This window comes from Pelobates fuscus, chromosome 5 (assembly GCF_036172605.1).
Source record: "Pelobates fuscus isolate aPelFus1 chromosome 5, aPelFus1.pri, whole genome shotgun sequence".
Lineage (NCBI taxonomy): Eukaryota > Metazoa > Chordata > Amphibia > Anura > Pelobatidae > Pelobates > Pelobates fuscus.
Genome location: NC_086321.1, coordinates 205,432,350 through 205,455,464, shown reverse-complemented (window position 1 = coordinate 205,455,464; position 23,115 = coordinate 205,432,350). Strand labels below are relative to the sequence as shown.

Sequence of the window (23,115 nt, the reverse complement as noted above, 5' to 3'; positions counted from 1 at the left end):
ACATGCATCATTTAACATTTTTTATATCAGCAAGCAAAGATCTTTCACACAAATCACAAACTAAAATAAAGCAAGAGAAGTTTGAAAAGTATGTAGTTACATTTTTTAAGCTTACTATAAATGTAATTTTCCTTTAACTGATACGCCACTTAGCTAGAGGAGTGTTTTCACCCCTCCACCTTGCCACTTACCCACCTTCTCATCCACCCATCTCACTAACACAAACCATGCATGAGAAACTATGTGCATGCTCATGACTTTTGCAAACAAGATCAAAGGATGCTGAGAGTCAGGGAAATTATAATGACAAAATAATGATTCTCTCTATAAACAAAAGTAAGTGTAACAAATAATTGTGTTGGTGTGTATACATATGCACAATTTTACATATTGTTACAGGGTCACTGGAGGCATGTTTTATAAGGGCAGGTACATAAGCTACCATATAAAAAAGTGCTCTTTTTTATATGAGCGCGGCCTGACTCCCGAGCTGAGTGGTCGCATGCATCGTGCAAATTAGCTATTTTTGAGGATCTGCCAAACCCAGATTTTTAAGCCTGACCGCACAGATGGCCTCTTAGAATCTACTAGAACAGTCTAGCCCTCTCGGATGCAAGAACCAAAGTGATGGCGGCTCTGGCGGCCTAATCGCAGCCTACCTAGAGACATAGAGACGCAGCCGATCTCTCAGTCTTTGACCTACCTGCAAGAAGAAGCACGGCGGTTGTGCTCCATTGGTGAGGGTTATCCCGGCACCTATCTGCCTTGGGACCAACTGCCTTGGGACCACCAATCCCACACTCTATCTGGACTCGAGAGGATCTTTGAGGCATTCTGGGCCAAACTGGCCAACAAATTGAAGAGCACCAGCCAAGAAATGCAACCTACCAACATACACCAGTGTCCACAGCAGAGATGTACCCAGCAGGAGGTGATGTCTCACCAGCAGGCAACAAGTACTCCACCACGTCGACGGCCTCAGCGTCTCACAGACTGCGTTCTATCCTCCCAGTGGACCGAGCAGTTTTTGAAAAACGCTGCTCTCGCAGGCCTTTGCGGATCAGCCACTGCAACAACCCTTGTGGAATACAGTGACACTCCAAATGAGCCCAACAATCCCAAAATATCCCTGCAGGAAAAAGCATGAGGATCTGCCGTAATGTATGCTGGAGAACTGTAGGCCTCTGTTTACTTTGTGGGACACTGCTTTCCCAGTAATGGGGGTGGGCTGACTGACACATTTTATGGTGCTAGGCTGCAGTCTAGGGGAAATAAATATCCCACATAATGCTAGGTCCCAATGACCTTTTCTCTAATGCTATGCAGGCATAGTTCCAAAGTGCCTTCTTTTTACCTAGTCTAGTCAACAATCTGTTCTCAAAATTCAGTCCTGACGGGCTGGTTTAGCTTATGGTAGCTTGTTTTTATTCAGGATAGAGTAACCTAATGTCTATTTTGTTCAGCAACTCTTTACTGTTATAAGGTCTTTCTCATATCTAGACATACTGGCCTTGCCTGCATATGCCTTCATTTTAGCAATGTTGTTTTTTAGTTCTAAGTAATTCATGTGCATTTTCTGCAATTTCCATGATATTTGAATAGAGCTAAATATGTATCTGTCAGAATTATCTAGGCTCAACATGTTGTCCTGTTTTAAGTGTGTATGCTGCACAGTCCTCCCAAGCTTAGTCTATACCCCTTGAAAGCTTCAGCTCAATTATTATTGAACCCATAACCTGTACAACGGGCTTGCAGCATGCTCATATAATCTTTTTGTTACAACAGACAACAATATCTTATTTTATTATTTCTATATCTTTTTTTTTCCTTTCCTTTTCCAGTTCATATTTATTGAATATTTTAAACAATACAGTCACATTTTTATCATACAATCAGGTGCGTAATTCAGCATAATCTAGCAATTATTTTAACAGTCATATAATAGAATTATACAAATATATTCTTACAGTAAACAAAACAAAAATGTTTGGACTGATACTGTGTCTTTCCAGAGGAAAGATAATGCAGATATTATAGCGTCAGTTCAACATAAAGCATAGGTCTTAAGGCTCTGTGAAGGGGGGGCAAACTAGGGGTAGATCATTCACTGGGTAGGTTGGTTCAAAAGATCACTGGCCTGGCTTCACACTTTCATAATATAAAATCCATGGATCCCATATTTTTTATATTTATATAGAGTCTTTATATCTTTATTAAAGTGTAATTTTTCTGCCTCTCTGAAAATATATTTGGGTTTTTATTTCAATCCTTGTTGAAATGGTTGTATTTCTCCAGTGTCGAGCTAAACACATTTTTGCTGCAGCCAAGATGTTAACACATAGATATCTATTGTATCTTCCTGTGACAGGTAGATCGATATGAAACAAGAAAACTTGTGGTGTAAGAGTGAATTCTACCGAAAAGAGGGTTATTAATTGTTCTTCAATATATTTTTTGATGGGAGCCAGTTTCGTGCATTCCCAACAGATGTGAATTTGTGTGCCTGGATAGTTCTGGCAACGCCAACAAAAATGATCTAAATGTATATCAAACTTTGCTAGGCGTGTAGGAACCATATACCATCTCTGTGTTAACTTAATGTATTGTTCATGTAAACTAATACAGTGCATGGCATTTCTCGTGCTTCGCCAAGCATTGTTCCAAATCTCTAAAGAAACAGTAAAATCACATTCTCTCTCCCATATAGAAACCGCTTTAGATTTAAGACAATTCTCTTATTTAGAGTTTTGCCGACTATAGCAATTGTTTTGATGTTTAGTTGTGTAGTATGAAGTGTGTCTGTTAATCCTGGATGGCTTATTAATTCAGAAGTAAGAAAATGCTTAATCCGAATATATTTAAATATTTCTCGTAATGGAAGGCATACCTTTCCTGTAGGTTGGAAAAAGATCTTAAAGATTCACTATCATAAAGATCTGAAATTATTTTAATATCGTAGTTTTGCCATTGTAAAATATCTAGATCTTCTATATATAGGGGAAGAGACAAAATGGGACCAACTCTAGTAATAAAATTTAAAGTTTGTCCCTTTTCAATTCTCTTTCTGAATCTAAAATAACAGGTAATCAGTACCGATACTATTTGATTCGATATTTTAAGTTGTCTAAACTGTTCATAATCCATCCAGAGACAATAATAGGGATCTGTCCCTCCACATTTGCTCCTTTCTTTATTATACCATCCCAGATCTATATTTATTTTAATGTTTAACATAAGTAAATGGAAGAGCATACATGTTTGGTTAATTTTATGTAGATCTGGATATCCCAGTCCTCCTGAGTTTATGTTTCTCTTAAGAACATCACCAGGTACTCTTTAGCATTCCACACATATGAAAAACAAAGAATTTCCATTTCTTTGATTATATTAAATGGAACTGAGATTGGAATAGTTTTATACAAATATATTATTTTTGGGAACAGATATGATTTAAGTATGTTTACATGTCCAAGCCAAGAGATCTCTAAACCCCTATACCTATCTACTGTCTCCTTAAGATCTATCAATAAGTCCATATAGTTTTTATACATCGTGGACTTTGAATCGGAACAAAGTTTAATTCCTAAATATTGTATTTCTTTATTAGACCAGTTTAATGTTTCATATATTTCTCTTAAAGATAGAAACTTGAAATTAGGAATATAAAAAAAACTAAATTTATAATTTGAAAATAGACTAAATTACTGTAATATTCTGTAATATAACTTCTGGAAAAGAGCATTCTGGAGAAGATATTGTTAAAGTAATATCATCTGCATAAAGGGAAATCAGATGGTCCTGTCGTCCAACCATTATTCCTTTAATTGTAGCTGTCTTACTTAATAAGGCCGCCAAGGTTTCCACTGTAATAACATATAGAAGGGGAGCTAATAGACAACCCTGACAGGTGCCGTTTTGAATCTCCACATTCAAGGAATTAAAGAAAGGGCCAGTAATTCTTGCAGTGGGAAGAATGTGTAGTGCCATAGTCCTTTCAGCAATGGACCTGTAAGTCCAAACGCTCGCAGAGTCTGCACCATAAATCTCCAGTTTACCCTGTTGAATGCCTTTTCGGCGTCTAAGGCCATAATAATAGCTGGAGTTTTCTTATGGTGGATTTCATCTATTATGTTAATGACTCTGCGTGTGTTATCTTCCCCTGATCTGCCAACTGCAAAGCCCACTTGATCAGGATGTATCAAATCTAAGATGACTAGGTTTAATCTCTGTGCCAAGATTTTAGAATATAGTTTTATGTCTATGTTAATTAATGAGATTAGTTTATAATTAGTTACCTTAGTAGGGTCTTTGCCCATTTTTAAAATAGGTGAAATAGTGGCTTCAAGCATTTCTTGAGGAAATCCATTTGTTCCAGCTATGGCACCATACACGTGTTCCAACAGAGGAGTAATCTTAGGTTGTAAGGTCTGATAAAAAAGAGCTGTAAAGCCATCAGGACATGGTGCCTTCCTCCCCTTCATATCGTTAATTACGTTCCTGATTTCTATCTGAGAGAACGGTTTGTTAAGTATGTTTCTTTTTTCTATGGGTAGTACTGGGAGATCTAGAGATCTTAAGAAATCTTCCATTTCCGAATCAGTTTTATTGGGTTCGGGTAGACTATATAGAGTTTCATAATATGCTCTAAAAGCCTTGGCGATATGGAGAGGAGAGAGACAAGCCACTCCCTAATTTGTTATTTGTTTAATTCTGTTTCTTTCATCCTGGGCTTTTAATTTGTTTGTTAAAGCTCTGTCTGCTCTGTTATTTGAATAGTACCATCTTTGTTTAAGATGTATTAATATAGTATTAGTTTGTTCCTTTAGTTTGTTCTTAATATCTTGTTGGACGATTATTATTTCTCTACCTATTTCAGGAGAAGGATGTAGCTTGTTCGTTCTCTCCAGACCAGCAAGGCAAATATGGAGATCAGCCAGTGATTTACCTTGTTTCCGTTTCATATAGATTTCCTGTTTGATCAAATAACCCCTAAGGAAACATCTCCATGAGCACCATCGGGTGAAATGCGAGACAGCTTCATTAGCATTCTCTTGAAGAAAAAGTTCAGCAGCCTTCAATAACTATTTTTTATTAGACTCGGAAGTTAAAATAAAAAAATTTAATCTCCATATTGAACAACTCTTATAGTAAGGATTATTTTTTAAAGACATAAACACAGGGGCGTGGTCTGAACAACTTCTATTCCCTATTTGTGAGTTGATACAAAGATCTAAAGATGTAGCTTTCATAAGTAAAAAATCTATTCGAGAGTATGAATCATGAGGGTTTGAAAAGAAAGATGTTTTTTCCCTCAGGGTGTTGTATTCGCCAAATATCAAATAAAATTTTTTATTTTTAGTATTTTTAATTAATGTCTTTCTGTCTAGCTGAGAGCAAGCTCTACAATTTAAGTCGCCTCCCAAAACAAGGGTACACTTATTTGCATAGTGGAATCTGAAAAAAATTGTTGGATGATCCAATGGTGCATATAGGTTCCCTAGGGTAAATGTAATATTATTGATCTTACAAGTTAAAATTAGATATCTCCCCATATCATCAGAAACATGGTGTATATATTCAAACTTGACCCCTGAAGATATTATTATGGCCACCCCACATTTTTTCCTACCCACAAAGCTATTTGGATATTTGGTAATAATCCATTCTCTATAGCTTTCCAATGTGTCTCTTGAGTAAAAGCAATGTCTATATGATGTCTAGTCAAGAGATCTAACAGACATGCTCTTTTGAAAGGTGAATTCAATCCCTGTGAATTTATTTTATATTTTAATGACATGTAACCCCATTTTCCTACCTTCGAGAGCCTCCTTTGCATATGTAACGCAAAACACATATACCCTAATTTGACCAGTACCGTCCAAAAACATTAGCATTCATTGGTGCCTACAACAATAGAAGTAAACTACATATATTCTCATAGCACATAGGTGGAATCAGTAATTTTCCATCTTGTGCTATAAAAAGTCCCTATGAACACCAGTGACATTACGTGGCGCTATATCCGTGAGGGATGTTAAATGTGTTCTATATAAATACTAAAGTCAATCCGACTGCTGCAGTATAGTAGGCCTAACATAGAGATGAAAAAAGGAGAAGGGAGCGAAGAAAAAGTAAGATTTTTTTTTTACATTTATTTCAATGTTTATGTATCTATATAGAAACTCCCTGCTCTTTTATATATATATATATATATATATATATATATATATATATATATATATATATATATATATATATATATATATATATATATATAACATCAAGCTAATAGCCAAAATTTGTCAAACTATAAAGATTCTAAACTCCATTGTAAACAAGCCTCTCTATAGGGCCCTAAATTTGTGTCTTAAGTAACGGATGTTTTTTAATATTAAATCAACCTCTGGAAAAGATAGGTGGGAAATACATTTCTTAGTTTTCCTGTTTCCTTCCCCCTTCCCCCACCCTATCTCCTCCTTTTGCTTCATTCGTGTTATTTCTTATCGCTTTATCTTATGTAGCCATAAAATCCAATATATGCAGTGAGAACAATAAAAAAAAATTAAGATATTCAAAATCTGAAATATTATTAGATTTACTTAATACTATTCATTTCTGCTTGATTTTTTCCAGATCTGTTTTAATTTTACTGTATATATTATCTAATGCTTGATTTAAAGAAGAATCTTATACACTTTAATCTAAAGTATGATCTAACGATGGTCCAGGAGAAAAGCACCGAGTATTTATCTGTGATTTGGGAGAATAGAACAAACTAATAGGTTGAGCCTTCGGTTTATCGGCTCTATCCTGCTTTTTTGTCTTATCCATCCTATTAATTTTAGGCACCATTTCTTTTTAACCCCTTAAGGACACATGACATGTGTGACATGTCATGATTCCCTTTTATTCCAGAAGTTTGGTCCTTAAGGGGTTAAGCAGTAAAATGAAAAGAAGATCTCTTTTTTTTTTTTTTCCCCTAGAAATTCTCAGTGTCCCTTAATCGTTATGATTCTTCATTCACAGGTTTCTATTAACCTGTTATTTGCATGTAGAAAATATTTGGCAAAGTTTTGGCAATTTTGAAAATAATTTAATCACCCACTTATTTATCTGAAGAGCCAGCATTTTCAAAAGTGCTTAAAATTATTTCTTTTTTTTCATAGGGAATCAGCTATAATACTCCCAGTCATCCAGGTATTCATCATATAAATCATATGAATCTCATGCATGTCCAACATAAATAATTTTTTTTTTTTTAAATTCACTTTTTTCCCGACTTCTAGGGTTAATACTTGTAGCAGCTTCAGTTGCTACTTAAAGGGTAACTGTAGTCACCACAACAACTTTTCACTGATCAATTCTCTGCCGTTTCAGTTACATAGTTACATAGCTGAAAAGAGACTTGCGTCCATCAAGTTCAGCCTTCATCACATTTGTTTTTTGTTGTTGAGAAGTTAAATCCTTTTTTGTTTCTGTTTATGCAACTTTAGCCACACCTCCCCTGGCTGTGACTGACTCAGCCTGCATGAAAACAAAATGTTTTCAATTTCAGTCAGATGTATCTTATTACAGACATTTGTATCTCCTGCTTAAACACACACAGGAGACTCCTGTAGGGTCTAGCAAGCTGTTAGCAGAGCAGATGATAAAAAAATATAAGTTAAACAGAATGTACTATAAAGGAAGTGTAAACATTAGATGACTCTTTACAGGAAGGGTTTAGGAAGGCTGTGTAAACCACATGCAGGGAGGTGTGACTAAGGCTGCATAAATAAAAGTGATTTAACTCCTAAATGGCACAGCATTAAGCAGCAACACTGCAACCGCATGATCTATACACCAAAACTGCTTTATTAAGCTAAAGTTGCTTGGTTGACTATAGTGTCCCTTTAATCAACACTGCCGAGCCCTATTTAGCCTGCTGAAATGTCCTCACTAGTGCTGCTGATCACAGACACAGAGTGTGAAACTGAGCCTGACTAGTAAGAAAAACTTTGTGCTGTTAAATATTATTTTGTGACTGGAAACCAACTTAGCTGGGAGGGAGTGTTAGAAAGGAAATGCCTCTGTTTAGTTAGTCTCCTAAAAAGAGTAGGTTTTTATTTGCTTTTGGTTTGATTTGTCTTTAAGTGGCAATAGTACCCTGGAAGTTAAAACTGTTGGTTTCGTAAGTAAATATCCTGAAAACGGATTGGAATGACTGTTCTGCAGTGGCAGGATATAATACATACTTACAACACAAACACATACAATTGCGTGAGTGTGAGAGGGTGACTGTGTGTGTGTGGGGGTGGTGAGTGTGACAGAGTGAGTGTATGTGTTTAGACTGAATAAAGGAGTATATTTTAATACAGAACAGGTATGCACACTTGATAAACAGCAATTTAAGACAAATCAATGCAGAGCCATAGAACACAAAGAACACAAGAACACTAAAATTAGGGTGCTCATTGATAAAGGCGCACATGCCGAAACGTTGGGGGCTTTTATTTGATTTTTCACCCTCTTCTCACTCACTCTGTCATTTTCTTTTGGTATGTATTGGTAGACATTATTCTACAGGTATCTATTTAAGTCTGCATCAGGATTGATACTATTGGTTCTAAGTATTGAATATGGATTATGCTTATTTTTGATCAGGATACATTATTTACATTTATTGTATATGTATAGTTATATCTATGCTGAGGCGTATTGGCATATATGGTGTGATACTTGTTTAAAATAAGATACATTTTATTTAGTTGGTTGTGCTCCTCTTTCATTATTATAGACTGAATAAAGGACCTTTATGAACCAAATATGTCCACGTTACATTAGGCCTATTGAAAAAGGGAACCACATGAAATAAATGTTCCTGCCTTACAAAAATACAATTGACTGAGCAGAAGATTAGCCATTACACAGTTGACTGCCAATATTCCCTTAGCCTTGCAAATTGGAACATTATAAGATCAAGACCCCTCCACCACAACCAAGGCAGTCTACCCTCCAACCCTACCCTTAGGCATATACAATCATGCCTGTGATTCAGGGTCGCGAAGATTATGCCGTGAAGATCGTAGACAGGCACAATCTTTTGGGTGCAGTATGCAACTCCCATTACATCTAAAACCCATGGTGTGTTTATCCAAGTGTGAATAGATTTAAAGTCCCAAAATTTTAAACGATATGTTGTGCACAGAACACTTTGAAATCTAATAGTCAGACACTCCCCCTACACACTATGCAGAAAAATCAAACCATTTAACAAATGAATAGGTGATTAAAGTACTAATGTACATTTATGATATATTAAAATAAGAGGCTTTTAATTGGTTAAGCTTTCGTGAAGTGGGAAAAAAAAAGTCTAAGGTTGAAATCAGGGAAGAGATCTCTCATCTCTCTTCTTCCCCTTACAATACTTCCCCTAACCTCACTCCCTCTGCTGTTCTATGTTCATTCGCACCCGCTATAGTGAAAGAGGTTTCTGCTCTGCTCCAGTCCTCCTGCCCAGCTACAATCAGCTCCACCACGCAGGCTCGCTGCCTATGTGTTCTCTTTGACTCCGACCTCTCCTTCAGCTTCATGTTCAGTCTATCGCCAAACCCTGCCGCTTCAATCTCAAAAACGTTGCACGCATCCGACCCTACTTAACGCCAGATGCGACTAAGGTGCTGGTCCATCCCACTGCCCTTTCACACTTTGACTACTGTAATCCGCATCTCAGTGGTCTTACGTGCTCCCAACATTATGAATACGGCGGAGAGGCTCATCTTCCTGTCCACCCGCACCTCCCACACTTCACCCTTCTGTCAGTCCCTACATTAGCTTCCTGTAAGATATGGGGCTCAATTTAAAATTCTGGTTCTTGCTTTAAAATATCTACAAAATGCTGCTCCCACCTATCTATCCTCCCTAAAACAAAAGTATGTCCTGTCTAGGCCCTTAGGCTCTGCTGAAGACTTACGTCTATCTTCTGTCTGTACTTCCATCTCTGATGCTCTCCTTCAAGACTTCTCGAGGGCTGCACCGTTCCTGTGAAACCCGCTTCCCTCCTCCGTTAGATGCTGACCCAGTCTCCACTCCTTCAAAAAATCATTAAAAACCCACTTCTTCATAAAAGCGTTTCAACTAAACTGTTAATAGCTCCCGACTGATTACTCTCTTGCAACTGTCATTAGTCTAATACTATCCTTACCTTTTGTGTCCCTTTACCCCACTCCCTCTAGCATGTAAGCCCATTGAGCAGGGTCCTCACCCCCTCTGTTCCTGTGTGTCCAACATGTCTGGTTACAACTACACGTTTGTTCGTCCACCCACTGTAAAGTGCTGCGGAATTTCTTGGTGCTGTATAAATAACATAATAATAATATTATGTGTAAGAATGTGAACTTTAAAAGTGAGTATCTTGTTTTCTTTTCTTTTTTACGTTTTCCTTTTTTTATTATTATTATTAGGATTGGACAAATGAAATGTGGTGTGTTGACAAAATCGCAAATTATAAATGTTTTGAAGGGAAGGGGCAAAAGTGGTATAAAGGCAGAGTACACAAGTAAAGTAAGGGAGGTTTATGGAGAGGAGGACACCAGTGGGAAATGAGTATGGGACACAAGTATTGAAAGAGAGAATATGGTGACAGGGACAACAGGGGATATGGGCACAGCATGTTGATACAGAAGTCTGATTCTGAATGGTGGTGTTCGTCGTTTGCCATGTGTATGCTTTAGATCACCAGTGCTTATCCATGCTAATCCATTGGTTTGGACAAGAGGTCATCACAATGATGATGTCACAACAGGTGAAGTGGCAGATGAAACAAGGTTGGCATGGTGTTGCCATGGGTAAAAAAGTAATTTTGTAAAGCAACACATTAACCATTTATTGTTAGAACAAAATTGAAATTAGTGTATACCTCCCAGAAGTTAAGGTGTGACAAAGAAGTTGGAAGAACAAAGAAATAAAAAATAAAAAAAAAAAGGTGTCCAAGATGATTCAAGGACATACATTCTACCTTTCAAATGATTATGTTTTTAGGAAGCTGAATCCAGCACTAGTTTTCATTTGCCTCATGAATGTCAGACGTGTTTCTGGGCATGATATTACATTGCCAAACTGCAATGCCAGAAAGCAATAAAGCTTTCAAAACGCATAGTGCTGCATCAGTGATCACAAATAATCATAGGTGGTCCTGAACACATATATATATATTGTTAAGTTCTGTGAAAATGTGATGTAAGGTAAAGCAAAAAAGCCCCATCTCATTTTTATATAGAAATAAATTATATATGATTTACAGAACAGTATGGAATGACATTATAAAGAAAACAGCTTTTTATAAGCCAAACGTGGGCGCAGTAGATTTGCTTTGGAGAATTCACTTAATAACGAATAATCTTTCATCTTTTAGGCTTAGTTGATATTGAGATATAATAATTATTAAACATATCCCTTGAACCATTGTAGTAGCTTATCTTTGATTTGTTTATTTTTTTTTGTTACGCTGAGTCTCCAAAACTGAACATAATGTATAATATATAATAACAATGTTTTGTTCTGCTGCTTTGTGACTTCAATGTATTACGATCCTTAACCCCTTCCCGACCAAATACGGAGATTTAACATAATTTACTAACGTTAGCGCCAGATCGCCTCGATCGTGGGGTTTACGCTGTTGCTGAGTGCCTCGATGGCACAGACAGACCAGCAACCATCAATAGTGCTGTCCCAGCACATGTGATCGCTGTGACAGCCAGTCAAAGCGATCATAGTGCTGCTGGTATTTCTGATCTTCCTCCCTCCATCTATGTGTGTGTAGAGAAGAGGAGAGAGACTGATAGGTGCGGCAACATTTTGTGCCATTTTAGATTTAACTGTAGCTGTGTTATAACAGTAATTTTAATACTTTTTAAATAGTTTTAACCCTTTCCTTGCCTTTTTGATCACTGCCTGCAATGATAAGTATACTGATCGCTGTATTTAACTGTGATCTATTTTTTTTTTTTTTACCCTCAAGGGTTAATTTTTTTTTTTTTTTAAACCCTTAGGGGTTAATTTTTTTAATGTGTTATTTTATTAATTTGATGTTGATTCTTTAGTTAGCTGGAGTGGGTGGAATTTAGTGGGACTAGTTAGGGACTAAAAGTTTGGTAAAGTTTTTAAAAGTTTTAAAAAAGTATAAAAAGGAGGAAAAAAAGACAAAAGTATAAAAAAAAATGAAAAAGTTTTAAAAAAAGAGTTTAAAAAAACAAAACCTTTTTTTAAAGGTTAGAAAAACTAAGTTCAAGTTGCAGCTTCACAATGTCTAGAAGGTACACTGGTGAGGAGGCCTATGATGTTTTAACAGCCGACTCTGACGCCACAGACACTGCCTCTGAGAGTGGTGATAACTCTTTGCCAGATACTGCAGGGCCCTCTGTTGTAAGCACCGAGTAAAATGACCTGGCTCATGACGCTGGTGACTGGGAACCCCCGAATGATTTTACGCCTGACATCCCAGAGTTTACTGGTAGTCCTGGAATTCAGATGGTCTTGGTTAACTACAGTGCACTGGGTTTCATGCAGCTATACTTGGGGGATGATATTTTAGGGGATATTGTCACCCAGACCAACATTTATGCTGCGCAGTACCTGACACTTAATGATCAGAGTCACATCGCCAGGAAAGGGAGTTGGTGCCCCATCAGTGTGCCAGAATTTAAAAAAAAAATTGGGCACGAACATGGGCGTTATAAAAAAAAAAACAGCATCAGGATATACTGGTCCAAAAATCATGTATGCAGCACCCCTATTTACTCCCAAACCATGAATAGGTCCAGATATGAAGCATTACTTCGCTTTCAACAGACAATTTGGCTCAATTTACACCACAAAAAAGGGGAGAAACGGCTGCTCTTTTCCAGGACGAACTGCTGACTCTCAAATTTGAAGATAAAAAGTAGGTGTTCATGCGAACATCCATGCATACTGAGCACACTCAAAGAGTCGCAGTTAGTGCCAAGGACATTCATTGGGGTATTCTTTTACTCAGAAGACTTAGCTGAGCATAATTTTGGGTCTTTGTACGGGAATAGCACACACCAACTTTACGAAATACACATGAGAATTTCTTTGTTTTAAGTTTGTGTGTCAAAAACCAAAACAAACAAAATTTTACTCAAATATTTATCAGAGATTGGTGGTGAAATGGCTTCGTAAAAAGTGTAAAAATAACATCAGTTAAAGAGCATGTGATGTCTGCTTTATATAAATATATATTTTTGTGTGGCAATTTTGTTTTCTCTGATGGCTATTAAGCTTACAAGATAAACACACCAAATTCTAAAATATCTCCACATTAAAAGTTCATTTTACTCCTTGTGTTTTGTGACCTGTAACTACCAAAAAACCCATAAAATCCTAGACACATTATATATTCTGGAAATCAGAACAACTAAATTAATTTATTTTTTAATTCCTTTCCTTAATCAGCACATATTATGCACAAATTATTATTGCAAAAACTGTAAAAAAACAAACAAACCCCAAAACAATATTTTTCATTTCTTTGTATTTTTTGTATACAAAATAAGCATTTATATATGTATATGTTACATCAATGTAAAGCCCTTTTTGTCCTTTAAAAAAAATGGTATAAAATATGTGTGCAATAAAATAGTAAAATGCAAATTGCAGTTGAACACAAACAGCAAAAAATGTGATAATCACTTGTGTCCTTAAGTGCAAGACAAGCTTTGGAAGTTGTGTCCTTAAGGGGATAAATAAGCATAATCTATAATATATATAACAACAAATTTTGGTTTTCTGTGTTTATATCACATTCACAATTTGTTACTTTTCATTTGTGTAAGATAGTCATCTGCTGTTGGTTGCAATAAAGTTCCATTCAATGTATATTCATTATTTAGGTTTATGTATCCGATATGCATGATTTCACAGTTTTTTCATACTAAATTTTAGATCCCATTTTCCTTTAGTATCCTTAAATAGAGTCTCATTCAGTTGACATTTTATTCCTAAATCTGCTTTGCAAACCTTTATATTATCTGCAAATTTACATAATCAACCTTACACAGTATTTGAAAAGGCTATTCCCAAATGGAACTTCAATGAATTCTTTTAACCATCAAACTTTTCATTTGTTTAAAGGACCACTATAGGCACCCAGACCACTTAGTTAACATTCATAGTTAGATAGCTGAAAAGAGACTTGCGTCCATCAAGTTCAGCCTTCCTCACACCTGTTTTTTGCTGTTGATCCAAAAGAGAAAAAAAAAAAAAAAACCCAGTTTGAAGCACAATTTTGCAACAAGCTAGGACAAAAAATTCCTTATTGACCCCAGAATGGCAGTCAGATTTATCCTTGAATCAAGCAGTTATTACCCTACATTGAAAGATTATATCCTTGAATATTCTGTCTTTGCAAGTATGCATCTAGTAGCTGTTTGAACATCTGTATGGACTCTGATAAAACCACTTCTTCAGGCAGAGAATTCCACATCCTGATTGTTCTTACAGTAAAAAAACCTTTCCTTTGCCTTAGACGAAATCTTCTTTCTTCCAGTCTAAACGCATGGCCTCGTGTCCTATGTAAAGTCCGGTTTGTGAATAGATTTCCACACAATGGTTTGTATTGGCCCCGAATATATTTGTATAATGTTATCATATCCCCTCTCAGGCGACGTTTTTCTAAACTAAATAGGTTTAAATTTGTTAACCTTTCTTCATAGCTGATATGTTCCATTCCTTTTATTAATTTTGTAGCCCTCCTCTGCACTTTTTCTAGTGCCATGATATCCTTCTTTAGAACAGGTGCCCAAAATTGCACAGCATATTCAATATGTGGTCTTACCAGTGATTTATAGAGAGGCAAAATGATATTCTCGTCCCGAGAATGAATGCCCTTTTTCATGCATGACAATACCTTACTGGCCTTGGCCACTGCTGATTGACATTGCACATTGTTGCATAGTTTGTTGTCTATAACAATTCCCAAGTCCTTTTCGTGTGTTGTTATCCCTAATTCGCTTCCATTAAAGGTATACGTTGCTTGTGTATTCTTTACGCCGAAGTGCATAACTTTGCATTTTTCAACATTAAATTTCATCTGCCATTTGAGTGCCCAGTCCTCCAGTCTATCTAAATCCTTCTGCAGCAAAGTAATATCTTGCTCACATTGTATTATTTTACAAAGTTTTGTGTCATCTGCAAACACTGAAACATGACTTTCAATGCTGTCTTCAAGATCATTTATAAAAATGTTAAATAGAAGGGGTCCCAGAACAGACCCCTGAGGGACACCACTTGCCACCTCTGTCCAGCTTGAAAATTTACCATTAACGACAACTCTTTGTATTCTGTTTTTAAGCCAATGTTCTACCCAAGAACAAGCATTTTCATCGAGACCGATTTCCTTGAGTTTGAACACTAATCTTTTGTGTGGAACTGTATCAAATGCCTTGGCAAAATCCAAATAGATCACATCCACTGCAACACCCTGATCTATACTTCTACTTACTTCTTCGTAGAACGCAATCAAGTTAGTTTGACATGACCTGTGCTTCATAAAACCGTGCTGATTTTTGCTGATAACCATATTCTTCTCAAGGAATTCTTGAATATTATCCCTTAATAACCTTTCAAATATTTTACCAGCCACAGAAGTTAAGCTCACAGGTCTATAATTTCCAGGCAAGGATTTTGAACCCTTTTTGAATATAGGAACCACATCTGCCTTCCTCCAATCCTCCGGAACACTTCCTGAAAGAAAAGAATCTTGAAAGATTAAAAACAGAGGTTCACTTATTTCTACACTTAGTTCCTTAAGTACACGTGGATGGATACCGTCAGGCCCTGGAGCTTTGTTTATATTAACTTTCTTTAGTTGCTGCAGCACATTGTCTTGAGTTAACCAATTACAATTATTCTGCAAGTTTTTAGTAGCAATCATTTGCACATCTATTGCCATGGGTTCTTCTTTAATATATACGGAGGAGAAATAGTTATTTAGAATTCCTGCCTTTTCTTGGTCTTCATTAACTAACACCCCCGTTTCAGTTTTAAGTGTACCTATACTTTCATTTTTGGGTTTTTTGGAATTTATGTACTTAAAAAATGCTTTGGGGTTGGTTTTGCTCTCTTTAGCTATCATTTTTTCATTTTGAAGTTTAGCAAGTTTAATTGCCTTTTTGCACGCATTATTTGCTTTCTTATATCTTTTATAAGATGCATCTGATTTGTCTGATTTAAATGCTTTAAATGCCCTTTTCTTATTTTTAATCTCTTGTTTTACTTCTCTACTAAGCCACATTGGTTTTAATTTGTTTCTTTTATACTTATTTCCCAATGGTACATACTGAGAAATGTACCTTTCTAATATTTGTTGGAAGATGATCCATTTATCCTCAGTGTTCTTTTCACTAAAGAGTTTATGCCAGTCAATATATTGTAAAGCTTCCCTTATCTTATTGAAATTGGCCTTTTTAAAATTATATGTTTTAGTATACCCCATGTGCTTTTGTTTTTTTGAGTTTATTTCAAAGGACACTATATTGTGATCACTATTTCCCAAGTGCTCACCTACTTGAATGTTGGTCAAAAGATCAACGTTGTTTGTTAAAACCAGGTCCAGACAAGCGTCCATTCTAGTTGGTGCTTGTACAAGTTGTGACATGAAGTTGTCATTTAACAAGTTTAAAAACCTAATTCCCTTTGCTGAGCTACTAGTCCCTATGTCCCAATTTATGTCTGGGTAATTAAAATCTCCAATAATTAAAGTGTTACCAAGATTTGCAGCTTTCTCAATTTGCTCAAACAGCTGTTGTTCCTCGTCAATATTAACATTAGGTGGTTTATAACATATCCCAACCAATAGTTGGTTTCCCTTCTTTTCCCCCAAGCAGATATTTACCCATAAAGCTTCCACATTTTCCTCATCGCATTCAATTTGCTTAAGATTTGGCTTTAAATCATGGTTGACATACAAACATACCCCACCATCCTTCTTGTTTTTCCTATCCTTCCTAAATAATGTGTACCCATTTAAGTTAACTGCCCAGTCATGTGTCTCATCCCACCATGTTTCAGTTATGCCTATTATATCATATTGTTTAGTGTATGCTAATGCCTCTAGTTCCCCCATTTTGTTATTTAGGCTCCTTGCATTAGTAAGCATACATTTAATATCATGCGTCTCTTGTTTATTTTGTGAATTACCAACATTACATAGCTTCTCTGTTCTGAGCTTGCCCCTCCCCCCGTCTCCACCCTCCTTATACTGTTCTAAAGCCCATCTCCTTTCTGTCCTATCTCCATTTTGTAGATTGCTATGACCCTCCCCCCCTACTACTAGTTTAAAATCTCCTCCAACCTTCTAGCCATCCTATCCCCCAGCACTGCAGACCCCCTTCCGTTTAGGTGCAATCCATCACTACTATATAGGTTGTACCCAATCGCAAAGTCGGCCCAGTGCTCTAAAAACCCAAAACCCTCCTTCCTGCACCAAGACTTCAGCCACGCATTAACCTCTCTAATCTCCCGCTGCCTTTCCACTGTAGCACGTGGCACAGGTAATATCTCAGAGAATACCACCTTGGAGGTCCTTTTCTTGAGTTTGCTACCTAATTCCCTGAAATCATTCTTTAGGACCTTCCATCTTCCTCTTACTTTGTCATTGGTACCAACATGGACCATGACCGCTTCAGCTCAATCAAGTGGTCTGGGTGCCAGGTCCCTCTAGTTTTAACCCTGCAGATGAAACTGCTATGTTTCACTGTGGGTTAATCCAGCCTCTAGTGGCTGTCTCACTGACAGCCGCTAGAGGCGCATCCGCGATTCTCACTGTGAAAATCCATAGGAAAGCTGGACGTCCATAGGAAAGCATTCGGTAATGCTTTCCTATGGGCGGTTTGATTGCGCACAGTGGCTCTTGCCGCGCATGTGCATTTGGATCTGACGTCAGCAGGAGGAGGAGAGGTCACCAGCACCGAGGGAGCCTGGTGCTGGAGAAAGGTAAGTGTATGAAGGTGTTTTAACTCCTTCAGCCTAGCGGGAGGGGGGCCATTAAAGTGGCTGGAGCTAATGACCATATAGTACCAGGAAAACGAGTTTGTTTCCTGACACTATACTGGTCCTTTCAGATGGTCATCTTCTGTTGGTTACAATTTTTTTCAAAAGCTCACCATCTTCTGCAGCTCTCTGCTGTTTGCCTCCTTCAAGTTTATCTATACCTTCATCAGTTCAAATGTTTTCCAGAGGATGATTTTTTTTTTTTTAATGTGCGTTGCACAGTGCCAAAAGCTGTACTGGGGCTTTTAAAACCTACAACCACACTCTCAAAAGCTAAGATCTACAACTTTAGTAACACATTTAAAATCAACTAGATCCTGGATGCATTGGGTCTTCTAAACCTTTGGATGTTAGAAATTAATGACCCTGCTAGCTTCCACACTACAGATATAAGGCTGGCAAGTTTCTGATATTTTGACTCCTCATTTTAACATGTGCTATTCACCAATCATGATTGTAGACCAATGCCTGTTAAAGTTTATTTGGAATGGTTAAAGGGACGCCATAGGAACCCAGAACACTATAGCTCATTGAAGTGGTCTGGGTGCAATGTCCTTGCCCCCCTTAGTCCAGCAATGTAAATCCTTTCAGTTTTTAAGAAACTGAAATACCGTATATACTCGAGTATAAGCCGAGTTTTTTAGCACATTTTTTGTGCTAAAAAAACCCAACTCGGCTTATACTCGAGTCAGTCTGTATTATGGCAATTTGCATTTCCATAATACAGACTGGGGGAGAGGGGGCTGGCAGAGCTGTAACTTACCTTTCCTGCAGCTCCTGTCAGCTCTCTCCTCCTCCGCGCCGTCCGTTCAGCACCTCGGTCAGCTCCCAGTGTAAATCTCGCGAGAGCCGCGGCTCTCGTGAGACTTACACTGGGAGCTGACAGAGGGAGCTGAACGGACGGCGCGGAGGAGGAGAGAGCTGACAGGAGCTGCAGGAAAGGTAAGTTACAGCTCTGCCATCCTCCTCTCTCCCCCCTGAACTGCCAATGCCACTGGACCACCAGGGAAGGAGCCCCCCTCCCTGCTATGTATCAAGCAGGGAGGGGGGACGAAAAAAAAAAAATTAATAATAATAATACAAAAAAATAATAATTAATTAATAAATAATAATACTAAAATAATAATAATTAAATTAAATAAAAAATAATAAATAATAAAAAAAAATGTAAAATAATAAAAAAAATTAAAAAAACATTGCCCACCCCCCACCAAGGCTCTGCAACACACACACACACACTGCATTCATACACAAACACTGCATTCATACACACACTCTGCATTCATACACACACACTGCACTCATAAGCACACTGCACTCATACACACACACTGCACTCATACACACAATGCACTCATACACACACTGCACTCATACACACACACTGCACTCATACACACAATGCACTCATACACACACTGCCCTCATACACACAATGCACTCACACACACACTGCACTCATACACACACACTGCACTCATACACACACACACTGCACTCATACACACACACTGCATTCATACACACACACTGCATTCATACACACACACTGCATTCATACACACACACTGCACTCATACACACGCTGCACTCATACACACACGCTGCACTCATACACACACACTGCATTCATTATACACACACTGTAAATAAATATTCAATTAATATATTTTTTTTAGGATCTAATTTTATTTAGAAATTTACCAGTAGCTGCTGCATTTCTCACCCTAGTCTTATACTCGAGCCAATAAGTTTTCCCAGTTTTTTGGGGTAAAATTAGGGGCCTCGGCTTATATTCGGGTCGGCTTATACTCGAGTATATACGGTAATTACATTGCAGGACTAAGACTGCCTCTATTGTCTGTCAATCAAGACTGCCTATAGTGTCTGTTGCCTAACTGATGCTGGGCGTCACTTAAATCCTCATAGGAAAGCATTGAAGCTGGGATCAGGTGAGTACAGAAAGCTGTTTTAACCCTTTCCATGTAGGTGTGGGTGAGATGGAATACCTTTGTATTTCTTACATTATAGAATCCCTTTAATAGTTGCCTCTCTGCAACCAAAATCAAGTCTACAGACATTGTTTGCGGCCACACTAGCATACAATCAAGATTACTCACTAACATACGCTTTGCTGGGGATTTAAAATTGGTTAATTAGAAGAATTCTCATAGTAATTTGTGGTTTCAGTTTGGCTATTTTGGCTTTAAGTTTGAAATCCCTTTGAATTCTTATTTTAGTAAACAATCCTGAAGAATTTCCTGTATAATTATCGCTGCTGTGCCTTTATTTGCATTATCTACTTTATGTTTCCTAGATCAATATGATGCGTAGCACACCTCAGCATTGTACAAATGAATCACAAATATAGTTATTAACTTTGCAATATTGTAACATGTAGGCCCCATGGAGAGAATTCTGGAGAAGTGAGTGCATCTGGTGCGTCCATGGTCAGACACGGACTCAATGCAGAGAAGATCTTTATGCAAGTTCATTATTTAAAGGTAATGCTTTTGAAATCTGCCTTGCTGAGATTATAATAATGGTAATAATAATGGTTACTCTGACATACGTCTTGGTTTTTCAGGGATATTTCTTGCTGCGGTCCATGACAAATAAAATTGGACAAGATCCTTACTTTTCATTTTTGAGGAAATTTGTGAATACATTTCATGGACAACTAATCCTGTCTGAGGTAGGTTTCTAATATTATTTTTTTAAACACTGGTTAACGTGAACAATAAGCATTCTTTAGCAATCTGCACGGACAGTGACAAGCAGTGACAAGTGTTGCGTTTATTTATGTTATAAATATGTTTATAAAGTGTTGCGTTTATAATTTTGTTCAGTGTATGTTTATATATTACTCAATCATCTGGGGTGGCAAGACATAGCCTTACATATTACATGTGACAATATATGGCGCTGGAATAGATTATTTTCCAGGGCTGCTTTGTATCCCCAGTCCGGCCTTTGGCCCCAGAGATGAGGATAACGCCTAATGCGTCCAGTGAGGGCTCCCCTAGTTTAAAGCCCCCATCAAGCTGAGCCGCTTGGGATCGGTTGCCAAGCATAAAATCTCCGATATTGTGGGATCTATTCCCCATTGTGTGCTTATTCCGTTTAGCTTGTTTCCCCATCTGTAGCATTACAGCCTGAATGCAGATAAAACTGCTACAATTGTCATAAATTAATGCTTGCATACAGAGCTCATGCAGTACACATCCGTTTAGAGCATTAGTTAGCTCCGTCTTGGTAAGGTTCATTTTCATATGCATTTGCTCATCTGTTTTCAGCACTTGCACAATGCCATCTCGCAATTATATGTAGTATAGGTAGAAATATTATTTTATTCAGGACTCGGTCCCTTTAAAGAATACAGGCAATTAGACTAAAAATAATTGTAAGGTGTTTTAACCAATAAAGACGTTGATCAGAATCCTCCACTACTATTTGTTTGAAAACTGTTTTTTAACATCGGCTAGTATAGTGTATATATTTTCCACACGATCTCAATCCAAAAATGTCTTAATGTGAGACAGTCATTACAGGATCACGTTAGTGGAGCCCTTTTCATAGGAAATAAATGTTCAATTTCAGTTTATAACAAAAAAAGGGATGGTATATTTTATTGGAAACATTTGAGAAAATTAAACTACTTACCTTCACTTTAGCACAGCTTCGTGGACATTACACTTATGTACCAACACCCAATCTCACCTAGTTCCCGCCCACTCCCTCATAGGTTTGGCCCTGCATGGGAACACTTCATCAAGCAGAACAATTCTCCCCCATGACACAGACACTCTGGCAACATTGCCAGAACATCTGAACAGAACGACATCAGTCACTCTCACAAGACGTGTTGGCTGGAGGAGTAACCACATTTGCTGTAGTTTCAATGCTGTAGAGTAGGAGAAATGTCTGTCCAGAATCTGGTTAAATCCAACACAGTGGTGAGTGGTCAGAGTAAAATGTTTGAATATAGTTACATAGTTACATAGGCTGAAAGAGACATGTCCATAAAGTTCAGCCTTCCTCACATTTGTTTTTTGCTGTTGATCCAAATGAAGGCAGAACAACCCAGTTTGAATCACTTCCAATTTTGCAACAAACTAGGGGAAACAATTCCCTCTTAACCCCAGAATGGCAGTCAGATTTATCCTTGTATCAAGAAGCTATTACCCATACAGTTGAAAAAATATTGATTATTCTGTTTTTGAAAATATGCATCTAGTTGCTGTTTAAATATCTATACAGACTCTAATAAAAGCATTTCTTCAGGCAGAGAATTCAATATCCTTATTGTTCTTACTGTAAAAACAAAACAACATTTTCTTTGCCTTAGACTAAATCTTCTTTCTTCCAGTCTACACATGATCTTGTGTCCTGTGTAAAGTCATGTTTGTGACTAGATTTCCACACAATGGTTTGTATTGGATATATTTGTATAATGTTATCATATCACCTCTAAGGCGACATTTTTCTAAACTAAAGAGGTTTAAATTTGTTAACCTAAAATGCTCCATTCCTTTTATTAATCTTGTAGCCTGGTTCTGCACTCTTTTTAGTGCCATAATATCCTTCTTTAGAACAAATGCCCAAAATTGCACTGCATATTCAAGTGATTTATAAAGAGGCAAAATTATATTCTCATCCCGAGAATTAATGTCCTTTTTCATGCATGACAATACGTTGCTGGCCTTAGTCACTGCTGATTGACAATGCACCTTGTTGAATAGTTTGTTGTCTATAACAGTTTACACCGAAGTAAAGAAATGCATAACTTAATGCATAACTTTGCATTTTTCTACATTTAATTTCATCTGCCATTTGAGTGCCCAGTCCCCCAGTCTATCTAAATCCCTCTGCAGCAAAGTAATATCTTGCTCACATTTATTACTTTACAGAGTTTTGTGTCATCTGAAAAACACTGAAACATGACTTTCAATGCTTTTTTCTAGAATGTTTATAAATATGTTAAATAGAAGGGGTCCTAGAACAGAATCCTTAGGGACACCACTTGCCACCTCTGTCCAGCTTGAAAATGTACCATTAATGACAATT

At 37.2% G+C, this 23,115-nt stretch overlaps 1 protein-coding gene across 1 annotated transcript in view; it reads left to right on the top strand.

Moving 5' to 3' along the window:
* The window catches only part of AOPEP (aminopeptidase O (putative)), a 579,895-nt gene that overhangs the window by 271,841 nt on the left and 284,939 nt on the right, over nt 1–23,115 (top strand). The window contains exons 8-9 of the mRNA XM_063454969.1: nt 20,450–20,552; nt 20,636–20,743. Of these exons, the coding sequence (XP_063311039.1) occupies nt 20,450–20,552; nt 20,636–20,743 (211 nt within the window). The remainder of the gene's footprint in view (nt 1–20,449; nt 20,553–20,635; nt 20,744–23,115) is intronic.